This window comes from Embiotoca jacksoni, unplaced genomic scaffold (assembly GCF_022577435.1).
Source record: "Embiotoca jacksoni isolate LCO1_2020_lvr unplaced genomic scaffold, fEmbJac1.0.p SCAF_21, whole genome shotgun sequence".
NCBI lineage: Eukaryota > Metazoa > Chordata > Actinopteri > Embiotocidae > Embiotoca > Embiotoca jacksoni.
The window spans coordinates 465,001-490,791 of record NW_027185352.1 but is presented as its reverse complement, the minus strand read 5'-3'; the positions used below and the strand labels follow the sequence as shown (position 1 = coordinate 490,791).

Here is a 25,791-nt window from a genome sequence, read left to right as displayed (position 1 = left end):
GCTGTGATCGGTGAAGGTGAACCAAACAGAAGCTCAGGCAGCTTTCACTCAAACCGTCACAGAAACAGCCGCTCATCACTTCCAATTAGTTCCTACTGGGAGTATCCATGGCAACAAAAAAGATAAATAAGATAAAAGATAAATAATGCAAACATAGCAAAACCCAGAGCTTTAGAAATCTGTTAGTTTCAGAGATGAAAACAGGGTCACACTGTGGACAGAGAACACCTTCCACAACTGGGGGCGGAGCCACAAATTGGGGGCGTAGCCACAGCAGGCTCATTTCCAGATCTACATCTACCTGACAAATAATTCTAGCAGCCCTTGTGGAGTAAAACAACCTTGCCTGAAACTCATGAAGGGAAACAGTAGATGAGAGCGATGACATTTACATTTTAACATGAACCAGAGTTAATCATGAGTCCGTCTTTATAAACTTTTAAAGACAGTTTAAAGTTGTCATTGTCGACATTATTGATCAAATAAAGAAAATACAGGAATACAAAGTGAAAGAGGGGTTGTCAGGCTCCCTCAGGTGTGTTTAATGTGATGCAGAGTCCACACCTGCTGATTGGTGAACACTCCTTCAGGTGGGATGAATGCAGACCATCGTGAAGGTTTCTAAACTAAGGATGGCCATTTCAAATTTTTTTGAAATATTCGGTTATTAATTGAATATCTGCAATTCGTGTCCCATCCCTATTCTAAACTTCTGCTGTTGTCATGGTAACTCGCAAGATGCCTTCAATACATGCATCTAAGCTGAGCAGCCTGGCCGACCCGCTGCACCCTGACTCCTACAGAACCGGTCACCTGGCAGCAGACACAAGAGCTCGAAACCACAAACCAAATGAAGGAAACTGATGAGAGCTGCAGGGTTCATGTCAATCATACTTTCAATCTGTCTGTCTGTAATAAACAAGTGGAACTTATTGTGTTCAACCTGCTGAGGAGATTTATGGACTCTGATATAAGAAGTGTTTCATTCCTAAACGGACACATGTGGCTCCTCGCTCGGTTTTCTGCCCGCTGGAGTTTGATCACAGAGAGTTTAGTGTGAAATTGGGACACAGGAAATGTTTCCACGGAAACTCTGCAGCCCTCCTCTCTGCTCTGTTTAAGGGCTGCTGTATTGTGCTTTTATTGGCTGCAAGTTTAAATTGGGTTACAGTGAGTGAAAGGGGAGGGGGGGGTTGTGAGGGGGTGGTGATGGGCGACGGCGGGTTGCCAGATTGTGTAAACTCAGCGGGGACCTCCCACCCTCAGGCTCTCGACTATCACCTCCCATGACGGGAACATTGAAGGAGTGTTGTGCAGAGCTGTGTTGGCAGCGAGAGGTGTAACGCAGCGTCGAACAATGACACGCGGCTGGGCCGCCATAAAGACCCCCGCTGGGCCGCCATAAAGACCCCCGCTGGGCCGCTGAGCCGAGCCGCGCTTCAGCGGAGCGGGTGGGTGAGGGCCTAATCTGGCAACCCACGAGCTGCAACCTTCCAAACTGACTTTGGAATCACAAAGACCTGCTTTGTCTGGGCCGAACCACCATCTGCGTGAGCCCGCGGACCCCCTGGTGCTCCGTGCTGGGTAGAGAGTCTGAACACGGCTTCATCTGATCACACCCGGAAAAACACTTTGTTCAGAGGCTCCAGAGACACTAACTCTCCCCTCTCTGTTCTCACTGTTCCTGTGGAGGCAACCCAGAATCCAGACCGGCCGGCTCTCCTCAGGATGGAGGAGAACCTGGAGGTCACTGCACTCCTCCATCAGGTCTTCCTCCATCACCTCCAGCAGGTCTTCCTGCATCACCTCCATCAGGTCATAATCCATCACCTCCAGCAAGTCATCCTCCATCACCTCCATCCGGTCATCCTCCATCACCTCCATTGGGTCATCCTCCATCACCTCCATCAGTTGCTACCTCCTGATATCTGACCACTCCCACAGGCACGACTTCAGGAAGATGAAGTCTGCTGCAGAACAACTGCAGATCTCCACCTGCTCTGCTGCATCTGGGCGGAGTCACTCACCCCGAGATAAACTGCTGCGGTAGGAATTATTGATGTAACCAGGTGAGATCCACCTGTGTCAGGACACTAACATGCACACACACACACACACACACACACACACACACACACACACACACTAACTCCATGTTTCACCTGCAGGTTCAGCCTCAGTCTGTCAGAGGACGAGTTCTTATAACTCAACTCTTATTTTGATGCCAACACCACAGAAAGTATTTGCTACAACAGCTTTCTGTGGGCATTCCTCCTCTCAGGTCTCCAACAGCTACCGACAGTCTTTAATGTCTCTAATATAAATCTGGACAGTCTTTAATGTCTCTAATGTGATTTTGGACACTTTGTAATGTCTCTAATATGAATCTGGACAGTCTTTAATGTATCCAATGTTACTGTGGACAGTCTTTAATGTCTCTAATGTGACTGTGGACACTTTGTAATGTCTCTAATATGAATCTGGACAGTCTTTAATGTCGCTAATGTGAATCTGGACAGTCTTTAATGTCTCTAATGTGACTGCGGACACTTTTTAAAGTCTCTAATATGAATCTGAACAGTCTTTAATGTCTCTAATGTGACTGTGAACACTTTGTAATATCTCTAATATGAATCTGGACAGTCTTTAATGTCTCTAATGTGAATCTGGACAGTCTTTAATGTCTCTAATGTGATTTTGGACACTTTGTAATGTCTCTAATATGAATCTGGACAGTCTTTAATGTCTCCAATGTTACTGTGGACAGTCTTTAATGTCTCTAATGTGACTGTGGACACTTTGTAATGTCTCTAATATGAATCTGGACAGTCTTTAATGTCTCTAATGTGACTGTGGACACTTTTTAAAGTCTCTAAAATGAATCTGGACAGTCTTTAATGTCTCTAATATGAATCTGGACAGTCTTTAATGTCTCTAATGTGACTGTGGACACTTTGTAACGTCTCTAATATGAATCTGGACAGTCTTTAATGTCTCTAATATGAATCTGGACAGTTTTTAATGTCTCTAATGTGACTGTGGACAATTTGTGATGTCTCTAATATGAATCTGGATAGTCTTTAATGTCTCTAATGTGACTGTGGACAGTCTTTAATGTCTTTAATATGACTGTGGACAGTCTTTAATGTCTCTAATGTTACTTTGGACACTTTGTAATGTCTCTAATATGAATCTGGAAAGGACAAACAGTCCTACGAGTTGAAGTGAACTGAGAAACATGAGAACCTACAGATGTACACAGTAACTGTCCTCTGCCTGCTGTCTGACTGTGTGACACTGATTTGTGTCCCGAAGACAACCAGACAAAGTGGCTTTTAACGATGCAGACGTTTGTTCTCCCAACGGGACGTGTGAGGTGAGATGGATGGAGATGAAGATGGAGAGGACGTCTGTCAGTCTTTCAAAGAAAACGCTCGCGTAGCAACATCCTCTGCATCAGTCAGAGAGGAGACGTAGAGACTGAATAGGGAGGAAGAGTAAGGAGGGAGAGTAGGGAGGGACGGGAGGGAGAGTAAGGAGGGAGTGTAGGGAGGAAGAGTAAGGAGGGAGAGTAGGGAGGGACGGGAGGGAGAGTAAGGAGGGAGTGTAGGGAGGAAGAGTAAGGAGGGAGAGTAGGGAGGGAGAGTAGGGAGGGAGAGTAAGGAGGGAGTGTAGGGAGGGAGAGTAAGGAGGAAGAGTAGGGAGGAAGAGTAAGGAGGGAGAGTAGGGAGGGAGAGTAAGGAGGGAGTGTAGGGAGGGAGTTGCAGGAAGACAGATCTTATGAAAGCCAGTTGTATTAATGTCAAAGTAAAAAGCCTCCATGAATAAATTATCTGGTATCTCAGATTACTAATGTAATTATTTGAAGGTTCTCATTAGAACGTGCAGAAGGGTGGAAGACCTGTGGAGACAGACGGAGCGGCGAGGTTCAGCTCCTGGAAATGAACTGTGTGCTTGTTGCTCTATAATTGATACGAGACCTCTGATTGGAACGAAAGGGAAGAATTAATCTAATTCTTCTCCTGGTGGACAAAAAGAGGAGCGCAGAGACAAAAGGAGCAGCGGAGACAGGAATAAGGAACAGGATCCGCTGGTCACAGAGAACGTTTATTTAATCGGAGAAGAATCTCCAGAAGCAGCAGAATCCTGCAGCTTTTTATGAAACAGAAGAACTTTACATTTTCCTGTTGGGTTCATTTTCTTATTGTAAAGTTAAAAAACAGAAAAGTCCCCAACAACCACACCGGGCTAGAACTAAAGGAACTAAAGGAACTAAAGGAACAAAGGAACCAAAGGAACTAAAGGAACAAATGAACTGAAGGAACTAAAGGAACAAAGGAACTAAAGGAACTAAAGGAACAAATGAACTGAAGGAACTAAAGGAACAAAGGAACTAAAGGAACAAAGGAACTAAAGGAACCAAAGGAACTAAAGGAACAAAGGAACTAAAGGAACTAAAGGAACAAAGGAACTAAGGAACTAAATGAATGTACACAAGTTCCTTTGTAATTAAAACCACTAACTCAGGTGTTGTCTGTCCGTTTGTCTGTCTGTCCGTCCGTCCGTCCGTCCGTCTGTCTGTCTGTCCGTCGGTGGAGCATCTTCATCAGGAAACATCTCATTCTGGAACAGAACTCTTCAGATGCAGATTGTCTGAGGAGCAGAAGTCATTAACTCCTGAACATGCCTCGAGAAAGAAATCAAGAAATACACAGCACGTTGTTCATCTGGATAAAACAGGAAACACACAACAGATCTACCGAAGCAGAAGAGCATCAAAGAGAGGACGAGTGAATGAAGGCCGTTCCCGGAGAGGAGCACATCAAAGGTTCTTTAAAAGTTCCTTTTCTTCTTTTCTTGGAACATCTTTCATTAAGTTTGTGCTTTAAATGTGGAGGAGAACTCTTTTATTTTCCAGTCTCACACAGACCATCCAGGAGCTACATTTAAATATAACTACTGACCTGACCTCCACTGTCCCCCTTCACTCCTTCATCTCCCTGTGAGCATCCTTCTCTGGCTCCTCTGATTCAACACTAACTAACAGAAGAAGGCTTCTTCTCAAACACGTCCTCACACGCTTTTATTGTGAAACATCCACAGGAAGTGTTCACTTTCATCGACAGTTAACGTCAATAAAAAGCAGTAGTGATTGACTGAGTTGAGGAGTACAGAGGAGTAAAGAGGAGTACAGAGGAGTACAGAGTAGTACAAAGGAGTAAAGAGGAGTACAAAGGAGTAAAGAGGAGTACAGAGGAGTAAAGAGTAGTACAGAGGAGTAAAGAGGAGTACAGAGGAGTACAGAGGAGTAAAGAGGAGTAAAGATAAGTAAAGAGGAGTACAGAGGAGTACAGAGAAGTAAAGAGGAGTAAAGAGTAGTACAGAGGAGTAAAGAGGACTACAGAGGAGTAAAGAGGATTAAAGAGGAGTACAGAGGAGTAAAGAGGAGTACAGATGAGTACAGAGGAGTAAAGAGAAGTAAAGAGTAGTACAGAGGAGTAAAGAGGAGTAAAGAGGAGTACAGAGGAATAAAGAGGAGTACAGATGAGTACAGAGGAGTAAAGAGAAGTAAAGAGTAGTACAGAGTAGTACAGAGGAGTAAAGAGGAGTACAGAGGAGTACGGAGGAGTAAAGAGGAGTACAGAGGAGTACAGAGGAGTAAAGAGAAGCGTTCACACGTGGTGTCGGAGCAGACAGATCACAGTGTGACGGAGGTTTTAACACTCAGCACATTGCCTCTCTGAGAACAGCCATATTCACACAACAGAGCAGAGAAAGAAACACTTCTTATTTAAACAGACGACCTGCGTGGAGATGAGAAAGAGTTCAAAATCTCCAGCTGGTTCTGAGCGTTTTCACACAACAGAACAGAACCGCAGTCAGCATTTACAGTAAAGAGAACAAAGAAACGGAACAACCACCAATTTATGGACAAATATTCAACACGTTAGTTTCTCTTAAAAAGCATCGCAACATCTATCAAATCTTCAAGAAAATCTTCATCTTTTTCCTTTACAGAGACAGAAAGATGAGTTACAGGAACGTAGTTTAGTTTAGGAGAAAAGGAGTCTTTGTCTGTCAACAACACCAAGGAGGTCTTTCAAACCAGCACCTGGTCAAACCTGGTCAGAGAGGTGGAGGAGGAGGATGGGGGAGGGGGGTTTGTCCTCCTCTCAACCAGTGAAAAGGCTCACTGATGCTGTAATGATGTAATGAGGAGCAGTCAACATGTCTGACACCCGATCGTCACACAGCTCAGAGTACAGACCTCCATCTGCACTTACACACTCACTGATCTGTCACAGACACAGACACACACACACACACACACACACACACACACACACACACACACACACACAGTTGTGTAAAATGTAAATAAAAACTGAATTTGATGATTTGTAAATCTCATAAACTCATATGTAATTGAAAATAGACCAAAGACAACGTATCAGATGTTGAAATGGAGAAAGATATCTGCTCATTTTGAATTTGATGGCAGCAACATGTGAAAAAGCTGAGACAGGTTCAACAAAACACTGGAAAAGTTGTGTAACTCATTGAAGATGGACTGAGGTGAAGTGGAAAACTGTCCTGAGGTCTGATGGATCACAATCTGAGATTCTGTTTGGAAATCATGGACGCTGCATCCTCCAGGCTAACGAGGAGAGGGACCATCCAGCTGGTTATCAGCTCAGTTCTAAAGCCAGCATCTGTGATGGTACAGGATGCATTAGTGCACATGGCATGGGTAGCTTGAACATCTGGAAGGAAGCATTAATGCTGAATGATATATTCAGGTTTTGGAGCAACATATGCTGCCATCCAGACAACGTCTCTTTCAGGGAAGGTCTTGTTTATTTCAGCAGAACAACGTCCAACCACATTCTGCACGTATTCCAACAGCATGGTTCTCTAGTAGAAGAGTCTGCTGATAAACTGGCCTCCTGCAGTCCAGACCTGTCAATCATTGAAAACATCTGGAGCATCAGGACATGAACAATACAACAAAGGAGACCCTGAACTGTTGAGCAGCTGAAATCCTCTATCAGGCAAGAATGGGACCACATTTCACTTTCAAAACTCCAGAAACTGCTCTCCTCAGTTCCCAAAGGTTTCCAGAGTGTTGTTAAAAGAAGAGTTGATGCAGCTCAGTGGTGAACATGATCCTGGAACAACTTTATAGAGACGTGTTGCTGCATTAGATTCACAATGAGAAGATATCTTAAAAAACAATAACATGTCTCAGTTTCAACATTTGATACGTTGTCTTTGGTCTATTTTCAAATAAATATGAGTTTACATGATTTACAAATCCTCACATTCTGATTATATTAAAATTTTACACAGCATCCCAATTTAATAAAAAATGGGGTTGCAGAAGGAGAAAGTTGCGTGACGATTGTTCTGCTGAACGTTGTGTTGCTGCCTTGGAGTCGCTCCTTCAGCAGAACAGTCCTCAGACGAGGCATTCAGGTGTCTCTCTGTTGATTTTAGTGCAGAGAACCAATCAGGACGTCTGTCCTGTCTCTCTGAGTCAGATTGTCAGTGCAGGAGGCGTGGACAGAGAACTGTCCTCTGGTCCACATGTCAAAGCGTCTCTGCGCTCGTCCATGTGTCTGCTTTAAACTGAAAGATGAAGAACTGATGGACATAAAATAAGATGAGCAGAGAGGAAGTCCCTCCCTCTGTGGCTCCACAGTCGGACTCTCCAGGTGTGAGCCCAGGTGACGTGTTAAACACACCTCTGGAATATTTACAGAATCCGGTCCGTCCTGCCCTCCGACCTCACCTTCCTCTCCTGACTCCTTTCTCCGGACAACCTGTCAGGGTTTTGGGCTGAGCCTCCTCTAGTCATGTGGTCCTGGGGTTTGGGAGGTCGAAGACGATGGGCGGGTTCATGGGCAGGAAGTTGACGGTGCAGGCGGAGGCGTTGACGAACGTCGTTTTGCCGTCTGTCATCATACCGTAACCTGGAAGCAAAAAATGAAAGGTCAACTTCTGCTCATGAAGTGTGTTTTCATTTATATTTTTTTGTTTTTAATTTGCATGGAAAAACCCTCAAAACACTAAACCAGAACCCCCAACTGATATCAGTCTCCCTCCATGTTTGTCCTGACCAATCATGAACCATCAGTGATGTCATCAACCATCAGTGATGTCATCGTTGGTTTGTGAACGTTATGAATCCTCCAATTCAGATTCTGTCCGTCAACATCTTGTTAGTTCGGAGTGGTTTGGAGCAGGAAGTGAGCTGGGGGAGGAGCCAGTGGTGGATCTGACCGATCTGATTGGAAACCTGACGATACTCTCTGTGACGACAGGCCAGGTTAGGAGAGACTCCACCAGCGCAAGGCTGCAGGACCTGACGGCATCAGCCCCGGGGTCCTGAAGACCTGACGGCATCGGCCCTGGGGTCCTGAAGACCTGACGCCATCGGCCCCGGGGTCCTGAAGACCTGCACTGTCCAGCTGGCTGAGGTCCTACAACACCTCTTCAACCTGAAGCAGGAGGAAGTCCCGGTGCTGTGGAAGACGTCGTGCCTGGTTCCAGTCCCTAAGAAGACGACTCCATCCGGCCTCAACGACTACCGACCGGTTGCCCTCACATCTCATGTGATGAAGGTTCTGGAGAGGCTGGTCTTGGCCCACCTCAGACCGCTGGTGAAATCTTCTCTGGACCATCTACAATTTGCGTACCAGCTTCACGTGGGAGTGGACAACGCCATCATCTACCTGCTGCAACGAGCTCAGTCTCACCTGGGTGGAACCAGTGACTCTGTGAGAATCACTTTCTTTGATTTCTCCAGTTCATTCAACACCATCCAACCACTGCTGCTGAGTGAGAAGCTGCGGGTGGTGGGGGTGGACACGTCCACCGTCTCCTGGATCAATGACTACCTGACAGGCAGACCACAGTTTGTCCGTCTGGGCAGTGTGCTGTCTGATACGGTGGTCAGTGGTACTGGAGCTCCTCAGGGAACTGTTCTGTCTCCTTCCTGTTCACCTTCTACACCACTGACTTCCAGAACAACTCAGAGTCAAGACATCTGCAGAAGTTCTCTGATGACTCTGCAGTGGACGGTGTATAAGGGATGGACGGGAGGAGGAGTCAGTGGTCGGTGTATAAGGGATGGACGGGAGGAGGAGTCTATTTATTGTATATATTGTGCATTTTTATATTTAATATTTTACTGTTGTTTTACGGCTTCCTGCACCTATAATGCTGCTGTAGCGAAAAAGGTTCCCCTTTTGGGAAAAATAAAGTAACTATCTATCTATCTATCTATCTATCTATCTATCTATCTATCTATCTATCTATCTATCTATCTATCTATCTATCACGTCCCGCCCACCAATAGCTGTAACCTGACTGCACCACAGACCTGTCAATCAAACAGACACGCCCCCAAAAACAGGTCTTCTTGAATCTTCTTTTCTAATGAATGAGGGATTATTTTCAGATGGACCTCCAGAAAACTAATAAGAAGGAGTGACTTTAGCTAACAACACCGAGATAACTGATGGACACATTTTATTCACTTTGGATTTGATGAGAGAAGTTGAATGGGAGTCTATGGAGCCGGAGGCTTTTTGGAGCCGACCTCTAGTGGCACTCGCTGGTATTGCAGCTGAAGACACTTCTGGATCAGAACCATTTTACAGACCTGAAGCTACGAACTCTTTTATATCCAGTCTGTAGTTTTATATCCAGTCTGTAGTTTATATCCAGTCTGTAGTTTTATATCCAGTCTGTGTTTTATATCCAGTCTGTGTTTTATATCCAGTCTGTAGTTTTATATCCAGTCTGTTTTATATCCAGTCTGTGTTTTATATCCAGTCTGTAGTTTTATATCCAGTCTGTGTTTTATATCCAGTCTGTGGTTTTGTATGCAGTCTGTGTTTTATATCCAGTCTGTAGTTTTATATCCAGTCTGTGTTTTATATCCAGTCTGTAGTTTTATATCCAGTCTGTGTTTTATATTCAGTCTGTAGTTTTATATTCAGTCTGTAGTTTTATATCCAGTCTGTGGTTTTGTATGCAGTCTGTGTTTTATATCCAGTCTGTAGTTTTATATCCAGTCTGTAGTTTTATATGCAGTCTGTGGTCCACTGATAACATTCATATAATATACGTAGTAAAAACTATAAATCTGATTCTGAACACGATGTTTCACACACCGGCACATAGAAGATTTCCACAATTTGCCCAGTTTAGATTAGTCAGACATTCAGGATGTTACCACATGTGGAAGATCGTCAGTCTGTCCGTCTGTTCTCAGTTATGGCCTCACATTTACAACAAAGGGATGGATATGAGGTCAATGTGACCTTTGACCACCAAAATCCTCGTTTGTGAACGTGAACGTTTGTGGGTTCTCCAGGTATCTTGTCCCAACAGATGAACACTGAACACTTACTGCCTCCATCTGTTACTGTTTATCTGAATTAACTGTGGAGTTCTAGTCTTTAAAATTTTGACAGTTAAAAAAAGTTTCATCATTTACCGACCATGAAGAAACCCTACAAAGGAAGCAATGTTATTTTTCATGCTGTCATATTTGATCATGATATCAAATATTATAACTCTAACTGAGAAAACATGAGGATGTTTGTAACATGATGACAGGAGGAGACTTTGTTGACTTCTGAACTCCTGCAGAGGGAGGCGACAACTGAACAAATATTCATTAAAGAGTACATCGTCACGTCCGTAGACCTACACAGGTCTGCAACGGTTAAATGATTATTGCTGTGAACTGATTCCAAACTGCAGCTTGTTAATGGTTTAACTTGTTTAATCATTTATTTAATCACCTGAGAACTGAGCTGCTCTGATGCATTAAAATTACATATTAAAGCAGGAGGATAATAAAACAGGCAAAACTGAGGCTGCAGGCAGATTGAACATTTACTGCTGAACATTTGGAGACCTTCTATATTTTACATTTTCTATTTACAGGATCGCATTAAATTAAAGCAAACGCCTCAATGTTTTCTGTTCTAGTGAAGTTGAACTGTTTCACCCAGGAAGAACAGACAGAAATCAAAGAAAATATCCCAGATAGATGGAGGACAGAAGAAGGACAGTGGACGGTTTGACTGATGGTGGACAGTTTGATTGACAGATGACTGCAGGAAGAACAGCGGTTGTGGTGCAGAAGATGAGGAGGACAAACAAAGAGGAAATGTTACAGAGAACATCCACCAGCACTGATCATCTCTCGGTGTGTGAAGAGTGGGACTCTCACACTAACACAGTTAAATATCTGTGTTTCAGAAGACACGGCAGATGTAGAAGTGGTTCATTTAGTGGAGCATCTCTCAGAAAAGACCCTCCCTCTGCTCTGTCAGTGGTTTTCTAAGTGGAAGTCTCAGTGTCTCCGTCTCCTGGATCAGAGCTCTGCTCGTCTCTGCTGGTCCACTCCATCCAGAACGATGATTGTGACTCTTTGGATCTGAGTCCTGGCATTAATGAAGAGAGTTGCTGCAGCCTCATTCTCCTCCCCTCACATCTGATCTAATTTCTAATCTGGTCCCTCTGACGGGGGACGGCGGCTCCAGGGCTCCCGGAGCTGACCTGATAACCCCGAAAAATGCAGCTGTGAGCCGGGGGAGCCGGCCTCTGTGCCCTCACTGGCCTGGATGAAATGCTGATGGGGATGTGGCACTTTAATCTGTTCTTTAAGGTGGATGTACGGTGTCTCCGGTCCTCTGAGGTCACAGTCAGAGTATTAAAGTCAGAAGAGACGGTGTGACGTGAAGTCTGGATGATTCTCTCTGAACAACCAGCTCACATGTTAAAGTGTGAAGATGCAGCAGGCGAATGTGTGTCAGAGTCACACAAACAGCTTCATTCACTTTAACATTAGATGAGATTTTTCAGTTTTCAGCTCTTTAACCGTCCTGTTGTCCTTGGGTCAAAATGACCCGCAGCTGTGTTCAACCAAGTTCTATTTTATTTTCATATTTTTTGGGATCATTGGTGACAAAGAGGCTGTGAGGGTTTCTTTAAAGAATGATGACCAATGATCCCAAAAAATATAAAAAAAAATATAGAAATAAAATAGAACTTGGTTGAACACAGCTGCGGGTCATTTTGACCCAAGGACAACACGAGGGTTAAGATTTAAGACAGAGAAATAAAAACTGTGGTAGTTGATGTAGATCTCCATCTGCAGCTCGGAGTAGAAGAAGAGTTCACCACAGCTGAGTGTGATAAAGAGTTTTTAGATTTAAAACCTCTGAAGTGGAACAGAAACATGAAACTATGTAAATAAACCTGAACATTGTTCTGATTAAATTTCTGAGAATTAAAATGAAATATTGTTGACTGAGTTCACTGTTACAGAATCTGAACACACACTTGTGCATAAATCTGAAATGCAGAAGATTGTTTGAGACAGCTCAGAGATGACAGAAAGTACAACTGATGACATGTTGATGGGTGGTCACATGACCTCCTCCTGACCACCTGTGCGTACCTTCATGGATGTGTCCAAACACGTGTAGTTTGGGCTGCACTCTCCTCTGGACCGTGTTCAGCAGCTCCATGCAACCGACACGCTGCATCTTCTTGGGGACCCAGTCCAGGAAACCTGAGCACAGGAACACGCAGTCAGACACGCCAAACACACGTGAAGAGCTGCAGCAACGTAATGAAGGAGTAAACAAGTAAACTTGGCACAAGTTCTACACATGTTTGTTTATATGGATCATATCTCTGTTGTTATTATATTGACCGTAGTTTTTGTCCAACATCGAGAGGAGACAACACGCTGCAAAGATAGACATTTAAAGAGAGTTAAAGAGAGTTAAAGACCATTAAAGAGAGTTACAGATCATTAAAGAGAGTTAAAGATCATTAAAGAGAGTTAAATACAAGTAAATAGAGTTAAAGAGAGTTAAAGGCCATTAAAGAGAGCTAAAGAGAGCTAAACAAAACATTAAAGACCATTAAAGAGAGTTAAAGACCATTAATGAGAGCTAAAAACACATTAAAGACAGTTAAAGAGAGTTAAAGACCATTAAAAGAGTTAAAGATCATTAAAGAGAGTTAAAGAGAGTTAAAGAGAGTTAAGTACTATTAAAGAGAGTTACAGATAGTTAAATACTACTAAAGAGAGGTAGAGAGAGTTAAATACTATTAAAGAGAGTTACAGATAGTTAAATACTACTAAAGAGAGTTAAAGAGAGTTAAATACTATTAAAGAGAGTTACAGATAGTTAAATACTCTAAAGAGAGGTAGAGAGAGTTAAATACTATTAAAGAGAGGTAAATAGAGTTAAATACTATTAAAGAGAGTTAAAGACCATTGAAGAGAGTTAAATACGAATAAAGAGAGTTAAAGACCATTGAAGAGAGTTAAAGACAATTAAAGAGAGTTAAAGATAGTTAAATACCATTAAAGGGAGTTAAAGACCATTAAAGAGAGTTAAATAGAGTTGAATACCATTAAATAGAGTTAAAGAAGATTAAAGATAGTTAAAGAAGATTAAAGATAGTTAAATACCATTAAAGAGAGTTGAATACCATTAAAGAGAGTTAAAGATTATTAAAGAGAGTTAAATAGAGTCAAATATAGTTGAAGAGAGTTAAGTAACATTAAATGTAGTTGAAGGCGATTAAAGAGAGTTAAAGACGATTAAAGAGAGTTAAAGACCATTAAAGAGAGTTAAAGAGAGTTAAAGATGGTTAAAGCGGTGCAGAAGAAGAAGGACGGGACGACTTCATTCTCAGAACATCATCTGAACGATAACGTAGAAACATGGTGGAAGTAATACGTGTGTTTCCTGTGTTACTTTAACGAGGATCACAGTTTGAATCACACTCCACAATAAAATGTGAGATGTCGGTCTATGTCCAGGTGTGTTCAAGGTGAGTCGTTCCTTTAACAAAGGTGAAGTGTCCCATCACATTACAGGACTCTTATATTCCTCCACCTGCAGCTGAGACGTAAAGTTATGCTTCTGAACTTTTCCTCCATCAGTCAGAAAGAAGAAGTGAAACTGGTTGGATCCTCCCGTCTCTGCAGACCCGTCCTGTTCGGACCTGTCAGTACATCATCCACCAGGCTGTTGGATGGTGGTGCTGTTTTCATGGCTGAATGAAGGTTATGTATTTCATCTCCCATCAAACGGCGATACATCACGTTTTAGAACGAAGCTCATTCTCTCCTCTCATGCTGCTCGTTTTAATGCAAACTGCACATCGCAGCACAAAAAGAGAGTCGTAGAAAAAAAAGATCAATCAAAGCCACACACAGACGCACACTTCACAGTATGTGTGACAAGGATGGAGCGGGGAGTGGGTATGATTTAGTAGCTGCTCGGTGAGGAGGGATGCTGCTGATGCTGAGTCAATAAAAGCATCAAGTTAGAGGAATAAATGAGTGAGGAGATGCTGCCTCCGTCTTCCTGCCTGCTGTCGCTCTGCTCAGACAGCAATAAGAAAGCAAACACAACAGAAAAGGAGCAGGAGAACAGATGAGGAGGGAAAGAGGAGGACAGAGTGACGGTCGAAGAGCTCCTCCGTTATCAAAGGAGGAGCTCACCGAGTGAAACAAAGGAAACTCTGATCAAAAGTTGTTTTTTAAACCACAGAACAGTTTAAACGTGTCGGTCAGCTGAGGACAGGTTGGTGCCGTTCACCACCAACTGTCCAATGGATGCTCCATCCGCTTGACCTGAAGGTGGAGCAGGACCAGAGGGTCAGAAAGTCTCTGTATTGTTCCTCTGGAGACCCTGAATGTCCACATCAGAAAGATCTGATGAGGTTAACTGATGCTGAGAAACAGAAGAGCTTTAGATTAAACTACATCATAAATCTATGATCTGAAGATATGAGAGAGGCTGTTCATCATCTTCAGGATGTAAGTCAATGACAGCCCAGTGCATTGTGGGACTGCAGGTAGGACCGCCCTGAGAGCTCCTGACAGAGGGCAGGAACACATTCAGTGAATCACATGTTGAGACACACACGCCTTCAACACACTGATATTTTTATCCAGGACAGATCTGGGTCCAGGTGCAGGTCCGGGTCCGGAGTCCAGGTCCAGGTCTGGGTCCGGGGTCCAGGGTCCGGGTCCGGATCCAGGGTGTAATCCGGGTCCGGGTCTGGAGGAGGACTGAGACCAGATGTCCTCTCTCTGATGTGGAACCTGCTTCATGTTCAGGGGAAGACACCCAGAAATCCCTGCTGTTCTAACACGGACAACATTTCCTCCTCGGTCTGCTCTCAGGTCTTCAGACAGTTTTATAATCAACCTCATAAATCACATAATCTGAAACATAAAGCAGGAGGAGTTTCGTGTCTAGTCCATCACTGTCCAGCTGCAGACACCAAGATAACATCCATCTACGTTTGAACAGCCGGGATCAGTGTGAACGCCCACTGACCAAAGGTGTATGGTCATGTGACCTGAGCGAAGAGGCCGTCCCCCTGTTCACCTGATAGAACCTGAACCTCAGAGAGAGGGTGAACAGACTCCAGAGATGTATTTTTCCCTCCCACAGTTAACGGGGCCACTCGTCCTCTTCAAACACAAACAGATCTGTGGAGAGAGCTGGGAGTGAATCAGTATTCATCCTCTAAATGTGTCTACAGTGAGGTTGAAGTTAAAACAGAGTCTCAGTGAGGTTGAAGTTAAAACAGTCTCAGTGAGATTGAAGTTAAAACAGAGTCTCAGTGAGGTTGAAGTTAAAACAGAGTCTCAGTGAGGTTGAAGTTAAAACAGTCTCAGTGAGATTGAAGTTAAAACAGAGTCTCAGTGAGGTTGAAGTTAAAACAGAGTCTCAGTGAGGTTGAAGTTAAAACAGTCTCAGTGAGGTTGAAGTTAAAACAGTCTCAATGAGATTGAAGTTAAAACAGAGACAAGTGAGGTTGAAGTTAAAACAAAGTCTCAGTGAGATTGAAGTTAAAACAGAGTCTCAGTGAGGTTGAAGTTAAAACAGAGACTCAGTGAGGTTGAAGTTAAAACAGAGACTCAGTGAGGTTGAAGTTAAAACAGTCTCAGTGAGGTTGAAGTTAAAACAGAGACTCAGTGAGGTTGAAGTTAAAACAGAGTCTCAGTGAGGTTGAAGTTAAAACAGAGACTCAGTGAGGTTGAAGTTAAAACAGTCTCAGTGAGGTTGAAGTTAAAACAGAGACTCAGTGAGGTTGAAGTTAAAACAGAGTCTCAGTGAGGTTGAAGTTAAAACAGAGTCTCAGTGAGGTTGAAGTTAAAACAGAGTCTCAGTGAGGTTGAAGTTAAAACAGAGTCTCAGTGAGGTTGAAGTTAAAACAGCGACTCAGTGAGGTTGAAGTTAAAACAGAGACTCAGTGAGGTTGAAGTTAAAACAGAGACTCAGTGAGGTTGAAGTGAAAACAGAGACTCAGTGAGGTTGAAGTTAAAACAGAGACTCAGTGAGGTTGAAGTTAAAACAGTCTCAGTGAGGTTGAAGTTAAAACAGAGACTCAGTGAGGTTGAAGTTAAAACAGAGTCTCAGTGAGGTTGAAGTTAAAACAGAGTCTCAGTGAGGTTGAAGTTAAAACAGAGACTCAGTGAGGTTGAAGTTAAAACAGAGACTCAGTGAGGTTGAAGTTAAAACAGAGTCTCAGTGAGGTTGAAGTTAAAACAGAGACTCAGTGAGGTTGAAGTTAAAACAGAGACTCAGTGAGGTTGAAGTGAAAACAGAGACTCAGTGAGGTTGAAGTTAAAACAGAGACTCAGTGAGGTTGAAGTTAAAACAGTCTCAGTGAGGTTGAAGTTAAAACAGACACTCAGTGAGGTTGAAGTTAAAACAGAGACTCAGTGAGGTTGAAGTTAAAACAGTCTCAGTGAGGTTGAAGTTAAAACAGTCTCGGTGAGGTTGAAGTTAAAACAGTCTCAGTGAGGTTGAAGTTAAAACAGAGACTCAGTGAGGTTGAAGTTAAAACAGAGTCTCAGTGAGGTTGAAGTTAAAACAGAGACTCAGTGAGGTTGAAGTTAAAACAGTCTCAGTGAGGTTGAAGTTAAAACAAAGTCTCAGTGAGGTTGAAGTTAAAACAGAGACTCTAAGATTGAAGTTAAAACAGAGACTCAGTGAGGTTGAAGTAAAAACAGAGACTCAGTGAGGTTGTAGTTAAAACAGACTCATTGAGGTTGAAGTTAAAACAGAGTCTCAGTGAGGTTGAAGTTAAAACAGAGACTCAGTGAGGTTGAAGTTAAAACAGTCTCAGTGAGGTTGAAGTTAAAACAGAGACTCAGTGAGGTTGAAGTTAAAACAGAGACTCAATGAGGTTGAAGTTAAACCAGAGACTCAGTGAGGTTGAAGTTAAAACAGTCTCAGTGAGGTTGAAGTTAAAACAGTCTCAGTGAGGTTGAAGTTAAAACAGAGACTCAGTGAGGTTGAAGTTAAAACAGAGACTCAGTGAGGTTGAAGTTAAAACAGTCTCAGTGAGATTGAAGTTAAAACAGAGTCTCAGTGAGGTTGAAGTTAAAACAGAGTCTCAGTGAGGTTGAAGTTAAAACAGTCTCAGTGAGGTTGAAGTTAAAACAGTCTCAATGAGATTGAAGTTAAAACAGAGACAAGTGAGGTTGAAGTTAAAACAAAGTCTCAGTGAGATTGAAGTTAAAACAGAGTCTCAGTGAGGTTGAAGTTAAAACAGAGACTCAGTGAGGTTGAAGTTAAAACAGAGACTCAGTGAGGTTGAAGTTAAAACAGAGTCTCAGTGAGGTTGAAGTTAAAACAGAGACTCAGTGAGGTTGAAGTTAAAACAGTCTAAGTGAGGTTGAAGTTAAAACAGAGTCTCAGTGAGGTTGAAGTTAAAACAGAGACTCAGTGAGGTTGAAGTTAAAACAGTCTCAGTGAGGTTGAAGTTAAAACAGAGACTCAGTGAGGTTGAAGTTAAAACAGAGACTCAGTGAGGTTGAAGTTAAAACAGAGACTCAGTGAGGTTGAAGTTAAAACAGAGACTCAGTGAGGTTGAAGTTAAAACAGAGACTCAGTGAGGTTGAAATTAAAGCAGAGACTCAGTGAGGTTGAAGTTAAAACAGAGACTCAGTGAGGTTGAAGTTAAAACAGACTCTCAGTGAGGTTGAAGTTAAAACAGAGACTCAGTGAGGTTGAAGTTAAAACAGAGACTCAGTGAGGTTGAAGTTAAAACAGAGACTCAGTGAGGTTGAAGTTAAAACAGAGACTCAGTGAGGTTGAAGTTAAAACAGAGACTCAGTGAGGTTGAAGTTAAAACAGTCTCAGTGAGGTTGAAGTTAAAACAGTCTCGGTGAGGTTGAAGTTAAAACAGTCTCAGTGAGGTTGAAGTTAAAACAGAGACTCAGTGAGGTTGAAGTTAAAACAGAGTCTCAGTGAGGTTGAAGTTAAAACAGAGACTCAGTGAGGTTGAAGTTAAAACAGTCTCAGTGAGGTTGAAGTTAAAACAAAGTCTCAGTGAGGTTGAAGTTAAAACAGAGACTCTAAGATTGAAGTTAAAACAGAGACTCAGTGAGGTTGAAGTAAAAACAGAGACTCAGTGAGGTTGTAGTTAAAACAGACTCATTGAGGTTGAAGTTAAAACAGAGACTCAGTGAGGTTGAAGTTAAAACAGAGACTCAGTGAGGTTGAAGTTAAAACAGTCTCAGTGAGGTTGAAGTTAAAACAGAGACTCAGTGAGGTTGAAGTTAAAACAGAGACTCAGTGAGGTTGAAGTTAAAACAGAGTCTCAGTGAGGTTGAAGTTAAAACAGAGACTCAGTGAGGTTGAAGTTAAAACAAAGTCTCAGTGAGGTTGAAGTGAAAACAGAGACTCTAAGATTGAAGTTAAAACAGAGACTCAGTGAGGTTGAAGTAAAAACAGAGACTCAGTGAGGTTGTAGTTAAAACAGACTCATTGAGGTTGAAGTTAAAACAGAGACTCAGTGAGGTTGAAGTTAAAACAGAGACTCAGTGAGGTTGAAGTTAAAACAGTCTCAGTGAGGTTGAAGTTAAAACAGAGACTCAGTGAGGTTGAAGTTAAAACAGAGACTCAGTGAGGTTGAAGTTAAAACAGAGACTCAGTGAGGTTGAAGTTAAAACAGTCTCAGTGAGGTTGAAGTTAAAACAGAGACTCAGTGAGGTTGAAGTTAAAACAGAGACTCAGTGAGGTTGAAGTTAAAACAGAGACTCAGTGAGGTTGAAGTTAAAACAGAGACTCAGTGAGGTTGAAGTTAAAACAGAGACTCAGTGAGGTTGAAATTAAAGCAGAGACTCAGTGAGGTTGAAGTTAAAACAGAGACTCAGTGAGGTTGAAGTTAAAACAGTCTCAGTGAGGTTGAAGTTAAAACAGAGACTCAGTGAGGTTGAAGTTAAAACAGAGACTCAGTGAGGTTGAAGTTAAAACAGAGACTCAGTGAGGTTGAAGTTAAAACAGTCTCAGTGAGGTTGAAGTTAAAACAGAGACTCAGTGAGGTTGAAGTTAAAACAGAGACTCAGTGAGGTTGAAGTTAAAACAGAGACTCAGTGAGGTTGAAGTTAAAACAGAGACTCAGTGAGGTTGAAGTTAAAACAGAGACTCAGTGAGGTTGAAGTTAAAACAGAGACTCAGTGAGGTTGAAATTAAAGCAGAGACTCAGTGAGGTTGAAGTTAAAACAGAGACTCAGTGAGGTTGAAGTTAAAACAGAGTCTCAGTGAGGTTGAAGTTAAAACAGAGACTCAGTGAGGTTGAAGTTAAAACAGAGACTCAGTGAGGTTGAAGTTAAAACAGAGACTCAGTGAGGTTGAAGTTAAAACAGAGACTCAGTGAGGTTGAAGTTAAAACAGAGACTCAGTGAGGTTGAAGTTAAAACAGTCTCAGTGAGGTTGAAGTTAAAACAGTCTCGGTGAGGTTGAAGTTAAAACAGTCTCAGTGAGGTTGAAGTTAAAACAGAGACTCAGTGAGGTTGAAGTTAAAACAGAGTCTCAGTGAGGTTGAAGTTAAAACAGAGACTCAGTGAGGTTGAAGTTAAAACAGTCTCAGTGAGGTTGAAGTTAAAACAAAGTCTCAGTGAGGTTGAAGTTAAAACAGAGACTCTAAGATTGAAGTTAAAACAGAGACTCAGTGAGGTTGAAGTAAAAACAGAGACTCAGTGAGGTTGTAGTTAAAACAGACTCATTGAGGTTGAAGTTAAAACAGAGACTCAGTGAGGTTGAAGTTAAAACAGAGACTCAGTGAGGTTGAAGTTAAAACAGTCTCAGTGAGGTTGAAGTTAAAACAGAGACTCAGTGAGGTTGAAGTTAAAACACAGACTCAGTGAGGTTGAAGTTAAAACAGAGTCTCAGTGAGGTTGAAGTTAAAACAGAGACTCAGTGAGGTTGAAGTTAAAACAAAGTCTCAGTGAGGTTGAAGTTAAAACAGAGACTCTAAGATTGAAGTTAAAACAGAGACTCAGTGAGGTTGAAGTAAAAACAGAGACTCAGTGAGGTTGTAGTTAAAACAGACTCATTGAGGTTGAAGTTAAAACAGAGACTCAGTGAGGTTGAAGTTAAAACAGAGACTCAGTGAGGTTGAAGTTAAAACAGTCTCAGTGAGGTTGAAGTTAAAACAGAGACTCAGTGAGGTTGAAGTTAAAACAGAGACTCAGTGAGGTTGAAGTTAAAACAGTCTCAGTGAGGTTGAAGTTAAAACAGAGACTCAGTGATGTTGAAGTTAAAACAGAGACTCAGTGAGGTTGAAGTTAAAACAGTCTCAGTGAGATTGAAGGTAAAACAGAGACTCAGTGAGGTTGAAGTTAAAACAGAGACTGAGTGAGGTTGAAGTTAAAACAGTCTCAGTGAGATTGAAGGTAAAACAGAGACTCTGAGGTTGAAGTTAAAACAGAGACTCAGTGAGGTTGAAGTTAAAACAGTCTCAGTGAGATTGAAGGTAAAACAGAGACTCAGTGAGGTTGAAGTTAAAACAGAGACTGAGTGAGGTTGAAGTTAAAACAGTCTCAGTGAGATTGAAGGTAAAACAGAGACTCTGAGGTTGAAGTTAAAACAGAGACTCAGTGAGGTTGAAGTTAAAACAGTCTAAGTGAGGTTGAAGTTAAAACAGAGTCTCAGTGAGATTGAAGTTAAAACAGAGACTCAGTGAGGTTGAAGTTAAAACAGAGACTCTGAGGTTGAAGTTAAAACAGAGACTCAGTGAGGTTGAAGTTAAAACAGAGACTCAGTGAGGTTGAAGTTAAAACAGAGACTCAGTGAGGTTGAAGTTAAAACAGTCTCAGTGAGGTTGAAGTTAAAACAGAGACTCAGTGATGTTGAAGTTAAAACAGAGACTCAGTGAGGTTGAAGTTAAAACAGAGACTCAGTGAGGTTGAAGTTAAAACAGTCTCAGTGAGGTTGAAGTTAAAACAGAGACTCAGTGAGGTTGAAGTTAAAACAGAGACTCAGTGAGGTTGAAGTTAAAACAGTCTCAGTGAGGTTGAAGTTAAAACAGAGACTCAGTGATGTTGAAGTTAAAACAGAGACTCAGTGAGGTTGAAGTTAAAACAGTCTCAGTGAGATTGAAGTTAAAACAGAGTCTCAGTGAGATTGAAGGTAAAACAGAGACTCAGTGAGGTTGAAGTTAAAACAGAGACTGAGTGAGGTTGAAGTTAAAACAGTCTCAGTGAGATTGAAGTTAAAACAGAGACTCAGTGAGGTTGAAGTTAAAACAGAGACTGAGTGAGGTTGAAGTTAAAACAGTCTCAGTGAGATTGAAGGTAAAACAGAGACTCTGAGGTTGAAGTTAAAACAGAGACTCAGTGAGGTTGAAGTTAAAACAGTCTCAGTGAGATTGAAGGTAAAACAGAGACTCAGTGAGGTTGAAGTTAAAACAGAGACTGAGTGAGGTTGAAGTTAAAACAGTCTCAGTGAGATTGAAGGTAAAACAGAGACTCTGAGGTTGAAGTTAAAACAGAGACTCAGTGAGGTTGAAGTTAAAACAGTCTAAGTGAGGTTGAAGTTAAAACAGAGTCTCAGTGAGATTGAAGTTAAAACAGAGACTCAGTGATGTTGAAGTTAAAACAGAGACTCTGAGGTTGAAGTTAAAACAGAGACTCAGTGATGTTGAAGTTAAAACAGAGACTCTGAGGTTGAAGTTAAAACAGAGACTCAGTGAGGTTGAAGTTAAAACAGAGACTGAGTGAGGTTGAAGTTAAAACAGTCTCAGTGAGATTGAAGGTAAAACAGAGACTCAGTGAGGTTGAAGTTAAAACAGAGACTCAGTGAGGTTGAAGTTAAAACAGAGACTCAGTGAGGTTGAAGTTAAAACAGTCTCAGTGAGGTTGAAGTTAAAACAGAGTCTCAGTGAGGTTGAAGTTAAAACAGAGACTCAGTGAGGTTGAAGTTAAAACAGAGACTCAGTGAGGTTGAAGTTAAAACAGTCTCAGTGAGGTTGAAGTTAAAACAGTCTCAGTGAGGTTGAAGTTAAAACAGAGACTCAGTGAGGTTGAAGTTAAAACAGTCTCAGTGAGGTTGAAGTTAAAACAGAGACTCAGTGAGGTTGAAGTTAAAACAGTCTCAGTGAGGTTGAAGTTAAAACAGTCTCAGTGAGGTTGAAGTTAAAACAGAGACTCAGTGAGGTTGAAGTTAAAACAGTCTCAGTGAGGTTGAAGTTAAAACAGTAAATCAGAGTACATCTGTTGCCGTGTTGCTTGCAGCCCTGAGAGATGCTGTGAAGTTTGGAGGCTCTCTGTGAGTCTCGGGGTATTTCGCTCTAATGTGCTCCTTGTTTGGAAGCAGCTGCTGCTTCGGGCGCGCCGCCTGTTTTCCTCTTTTAGTCTCTTTCTGTTAACTTCCTCCTCACAGCCAGACAAACAAGTCATATTTCTCCTCCCGCTGCCCCGAGCTGCAGATTCATCACAACTCGTAAAGATGCTCGCTGGTGCTGCAGGGAGGCACCATGTATTTCTTCATTCATTCATTCATTCATTCATTCATTCATTCATTCATTCATTCATTCATTCATTCATTTATTCATTCATCCATTCATGCTTCATTCATTCATCCTTCATTTATTCATCCATCCTTCATCCATTCTTCATCCATTCATCCTTCATCCATTAATCCTTCATTCATTCATCCTTCATCCATTCATCCTTCATCCTTCATTCAGTCATCCTTCATCCATTAATCCTTTATCCATTCAGCCTTCATCCTTCATCCATTCATCCTTCATCCTTCATCCATTCATCCTTCATCCATTCATCCTTCATTCATTCATCCTTCATCCATTCATCCTTCATCCATTCATCATTCATACATTTATACTTCATCATTCATTCATTCATTCCTTCATCCATTCATTCATTCATCCTTCGTTCACAGATGCTCCGCCCATCTCTGAGCCTGGTTCTGTTAACAGATGCTCCGCCCATCTCTGAGCCTGGTTCTGTTAACAGATGCTCCGCCCACCTCTGAGCCTGGTTCTGTTAACAGATGCTCCGCCCACCTCTGAGCCTGGTTCTGTTTATATGGGAATTGTTGAATTATTGAATTATTGAATTGTTGAATTATTGAATTGTTGAATTGTTGAATTGTTGGTTTCTCTGTATGATATTGTAAGTATTCTTGCTGTAAAGACTTTAATGTGTTAAGTGCCATGAAATAACCTGTGTTGTGATTTGGTGCTTTATAAATAAAATTTAAGTTAATTGAATCGAATTGAATCTTCCATCCATTCATTCTTCATCTTTCATCCTTGTACTCATCATTTCTTTCTTGTTTTTAAAAATATTTTGAGTTGATATCATTACAGAATTCATCCTCCGTTCCTGTTCTCCTTCTATCATCCCTGCAGTCCTGCTCAGTGTGTGTCCGTGTCCCTGTGTGTGTGTGTGTGTGTGTGTGTGTGTGTGTGTGTGTGTGTGTGTGTGTGAGTGTGTGTGTGTGTATCCGTGTCCCTGTGTGTGTGTGTGTGTGTGTGTGTGTGTGTGTATCCGTGTCCCTGTGTGTGTGTGTGTGTGTGTGTGTGTGTGTGTGTGTGTGTGTGTCATGCATTAGTAGCCTGCTGTAGCTGCTCCATATGCTGGTGGCTTACGAGCAGATAGCTGGAGACACTTGGCTGAGCTGAATGGAAAATAAATGTCCGTGTTCACAGACACAGAAATCAATCACACACACTCTTCTGAACACACAGCTGCAGCGGGAGATGAGGTGTGAAAGTGTGAGATTGTGAGACAGAGAGGAGTGTGTGTGTGTGTGTGTGTGTGTGTGTGTGTGTGTGTGTGTGTGTGTGTGTGTGTGTGTGTGTGTGTGTGTGCGTGTGTGCGTGTGTATGTCTGTGTGTGTGTGTGTGTGAGTGTGAGACAGACGGGTGTGTACAGGATGTCAGTCAGCGACCATCTGTGTTGGTTCAGACTGTTGTAACGTTAGTGAAAATAAAACAGAGTGAGGAGCTGACTGTGAAGATGGCTGATGATCACCTGTGCAGGTAACCTGTGAACTGTGATCATCACTGTTCACCTTCCTTAAGCCACTGTGAACAACAGTGATCCATCAGCATCACCTCATCACACAGAGCTCACATCAGAACCATCAGTGATGTCATCAACCATCACCCATCAGTGATGTCATCATCCATCAGTGATGTCATCGTTGGTTTGTGAACGTTATGAATCCTCCAGTTCAGATTCTGTCCGTCACCATCTTGTTAGTTCGGAGCAGTTTGGAGCAGGAAGTGACCATATTTGGACGAGCTGGGGGAGGAGCCAGCGGTGGATCTGACCGATCTGATTGGAAACCTGACGATACTACGTCCCGCCCACCGATAGCTGTAACCTGACTGCACCACAGACCTGTCAATCAAACAGACACGCCCCCAAAAACAGGTCTTCTTGAATCTTCTTTTCTAATGAATGAGGGATTATTTTCAGATGGACCTCCAGAAAACTAATAAGAAGGAGTGACTTTAGCTAACAACACCGAGATAACTGATGGACACATTTTATTCACTTTGGATTTGATGAGAGAAGTTGAATGGGAGTCTATGGAGCCGGAGGCTTTTTGGTTGCTGCTGTCTGCTGATGACATCACGTGTGTTTATCTACACACAAACATCGAGACCAGCACCTGCTCCAGTCTGTCTTTCTCATATTATCAGATACAGATTACATATAAATATTATAATTTACAGGTAAGAACACTGAGCAGCTTCATTTGAACTTTTTTTTTACAATAATCTATCAGATCTGTTTTTAAGTGTTTATTATTGTAAACATCCATAGTAAACGATTAAAATATGTACAAACTGATTTCTAAAATGTTCATTTGGCCTTTATGTGGTTAAACACTGTGGTCCTATATGATAACGTGTGTTCTGATGTGTTGTATGAACTGTATGTACATGAGCATGTGTGTGTGTGTATGTGAACTGTAATGTGTGTCTCACCCAGTGGGGGGCAGTGTGTGACCAGGATGTCTGTGTTGTCGGGGATCTGGTTCCACTTGTCCAGCAGAGCCTGACCCCTCGGGAGGTTGAAGCCCCAGCCGTAGTACCAGGGCTGCCTGCACACACACACACACACACACACACACACACACACACACACACACACACACACACACACACACACACACACACACAAACACACACACACACACACACACACACACACACACACACACAGAAAGAACAGCAGGTAGTTTCGTTAGTGACGTCACTAACAGGTGTTTCAGAGTCACATCTAAAACATCATTCAGTGAAATGAAAAACAGAAATGGAGAATAATATTTCCATCAATCAAACATCCTTTAAATTCTGACATTGTGTCATATTTACATCATAGAAACACCTGAAGCACTGAGCTGTTCTTAGTGGAGGGAACGTTGGGGGAGATGGAGCGTCTCCATCGTTCAT

At 42.2% G+C, this 25,791-nt stretch overlaps 1 protein-coding gene across 1 annotated transcript in view; it reads right to left on the bottom strand.

Moving 5' to 3' along the window:
- Nucleotides 1-4,094: 4,094 nt before the first annotated feature.
- mpped1 (metallophosphoesterase domain containing 1) overlaps nt 4,095-25,791 on the bottom strand; it is a 147,738-nt gene continuing 126,041 nt past the window's right edge. Inside the window, exons 5-7 of the mRNA XM_069156327.1 lie at nt 25,324-25,439; nt 12,485-12,598; nt 4,095-7,973 (exon numbers count right to left, since the gene is read on the bottom strand). Coding sequence (XP_069012428.1) covers nt 7,855-7,973; nt 12,485-12,598; nt 25,324-25,439 — 349 coding nt within the window. The 3' untranslated portion in view covers nt 4,095-7,854. The remainder of the gene's footprint in view (nt 7,974-12,484; nt 12,599-25,323; nt 25,440-25,791) is intronic.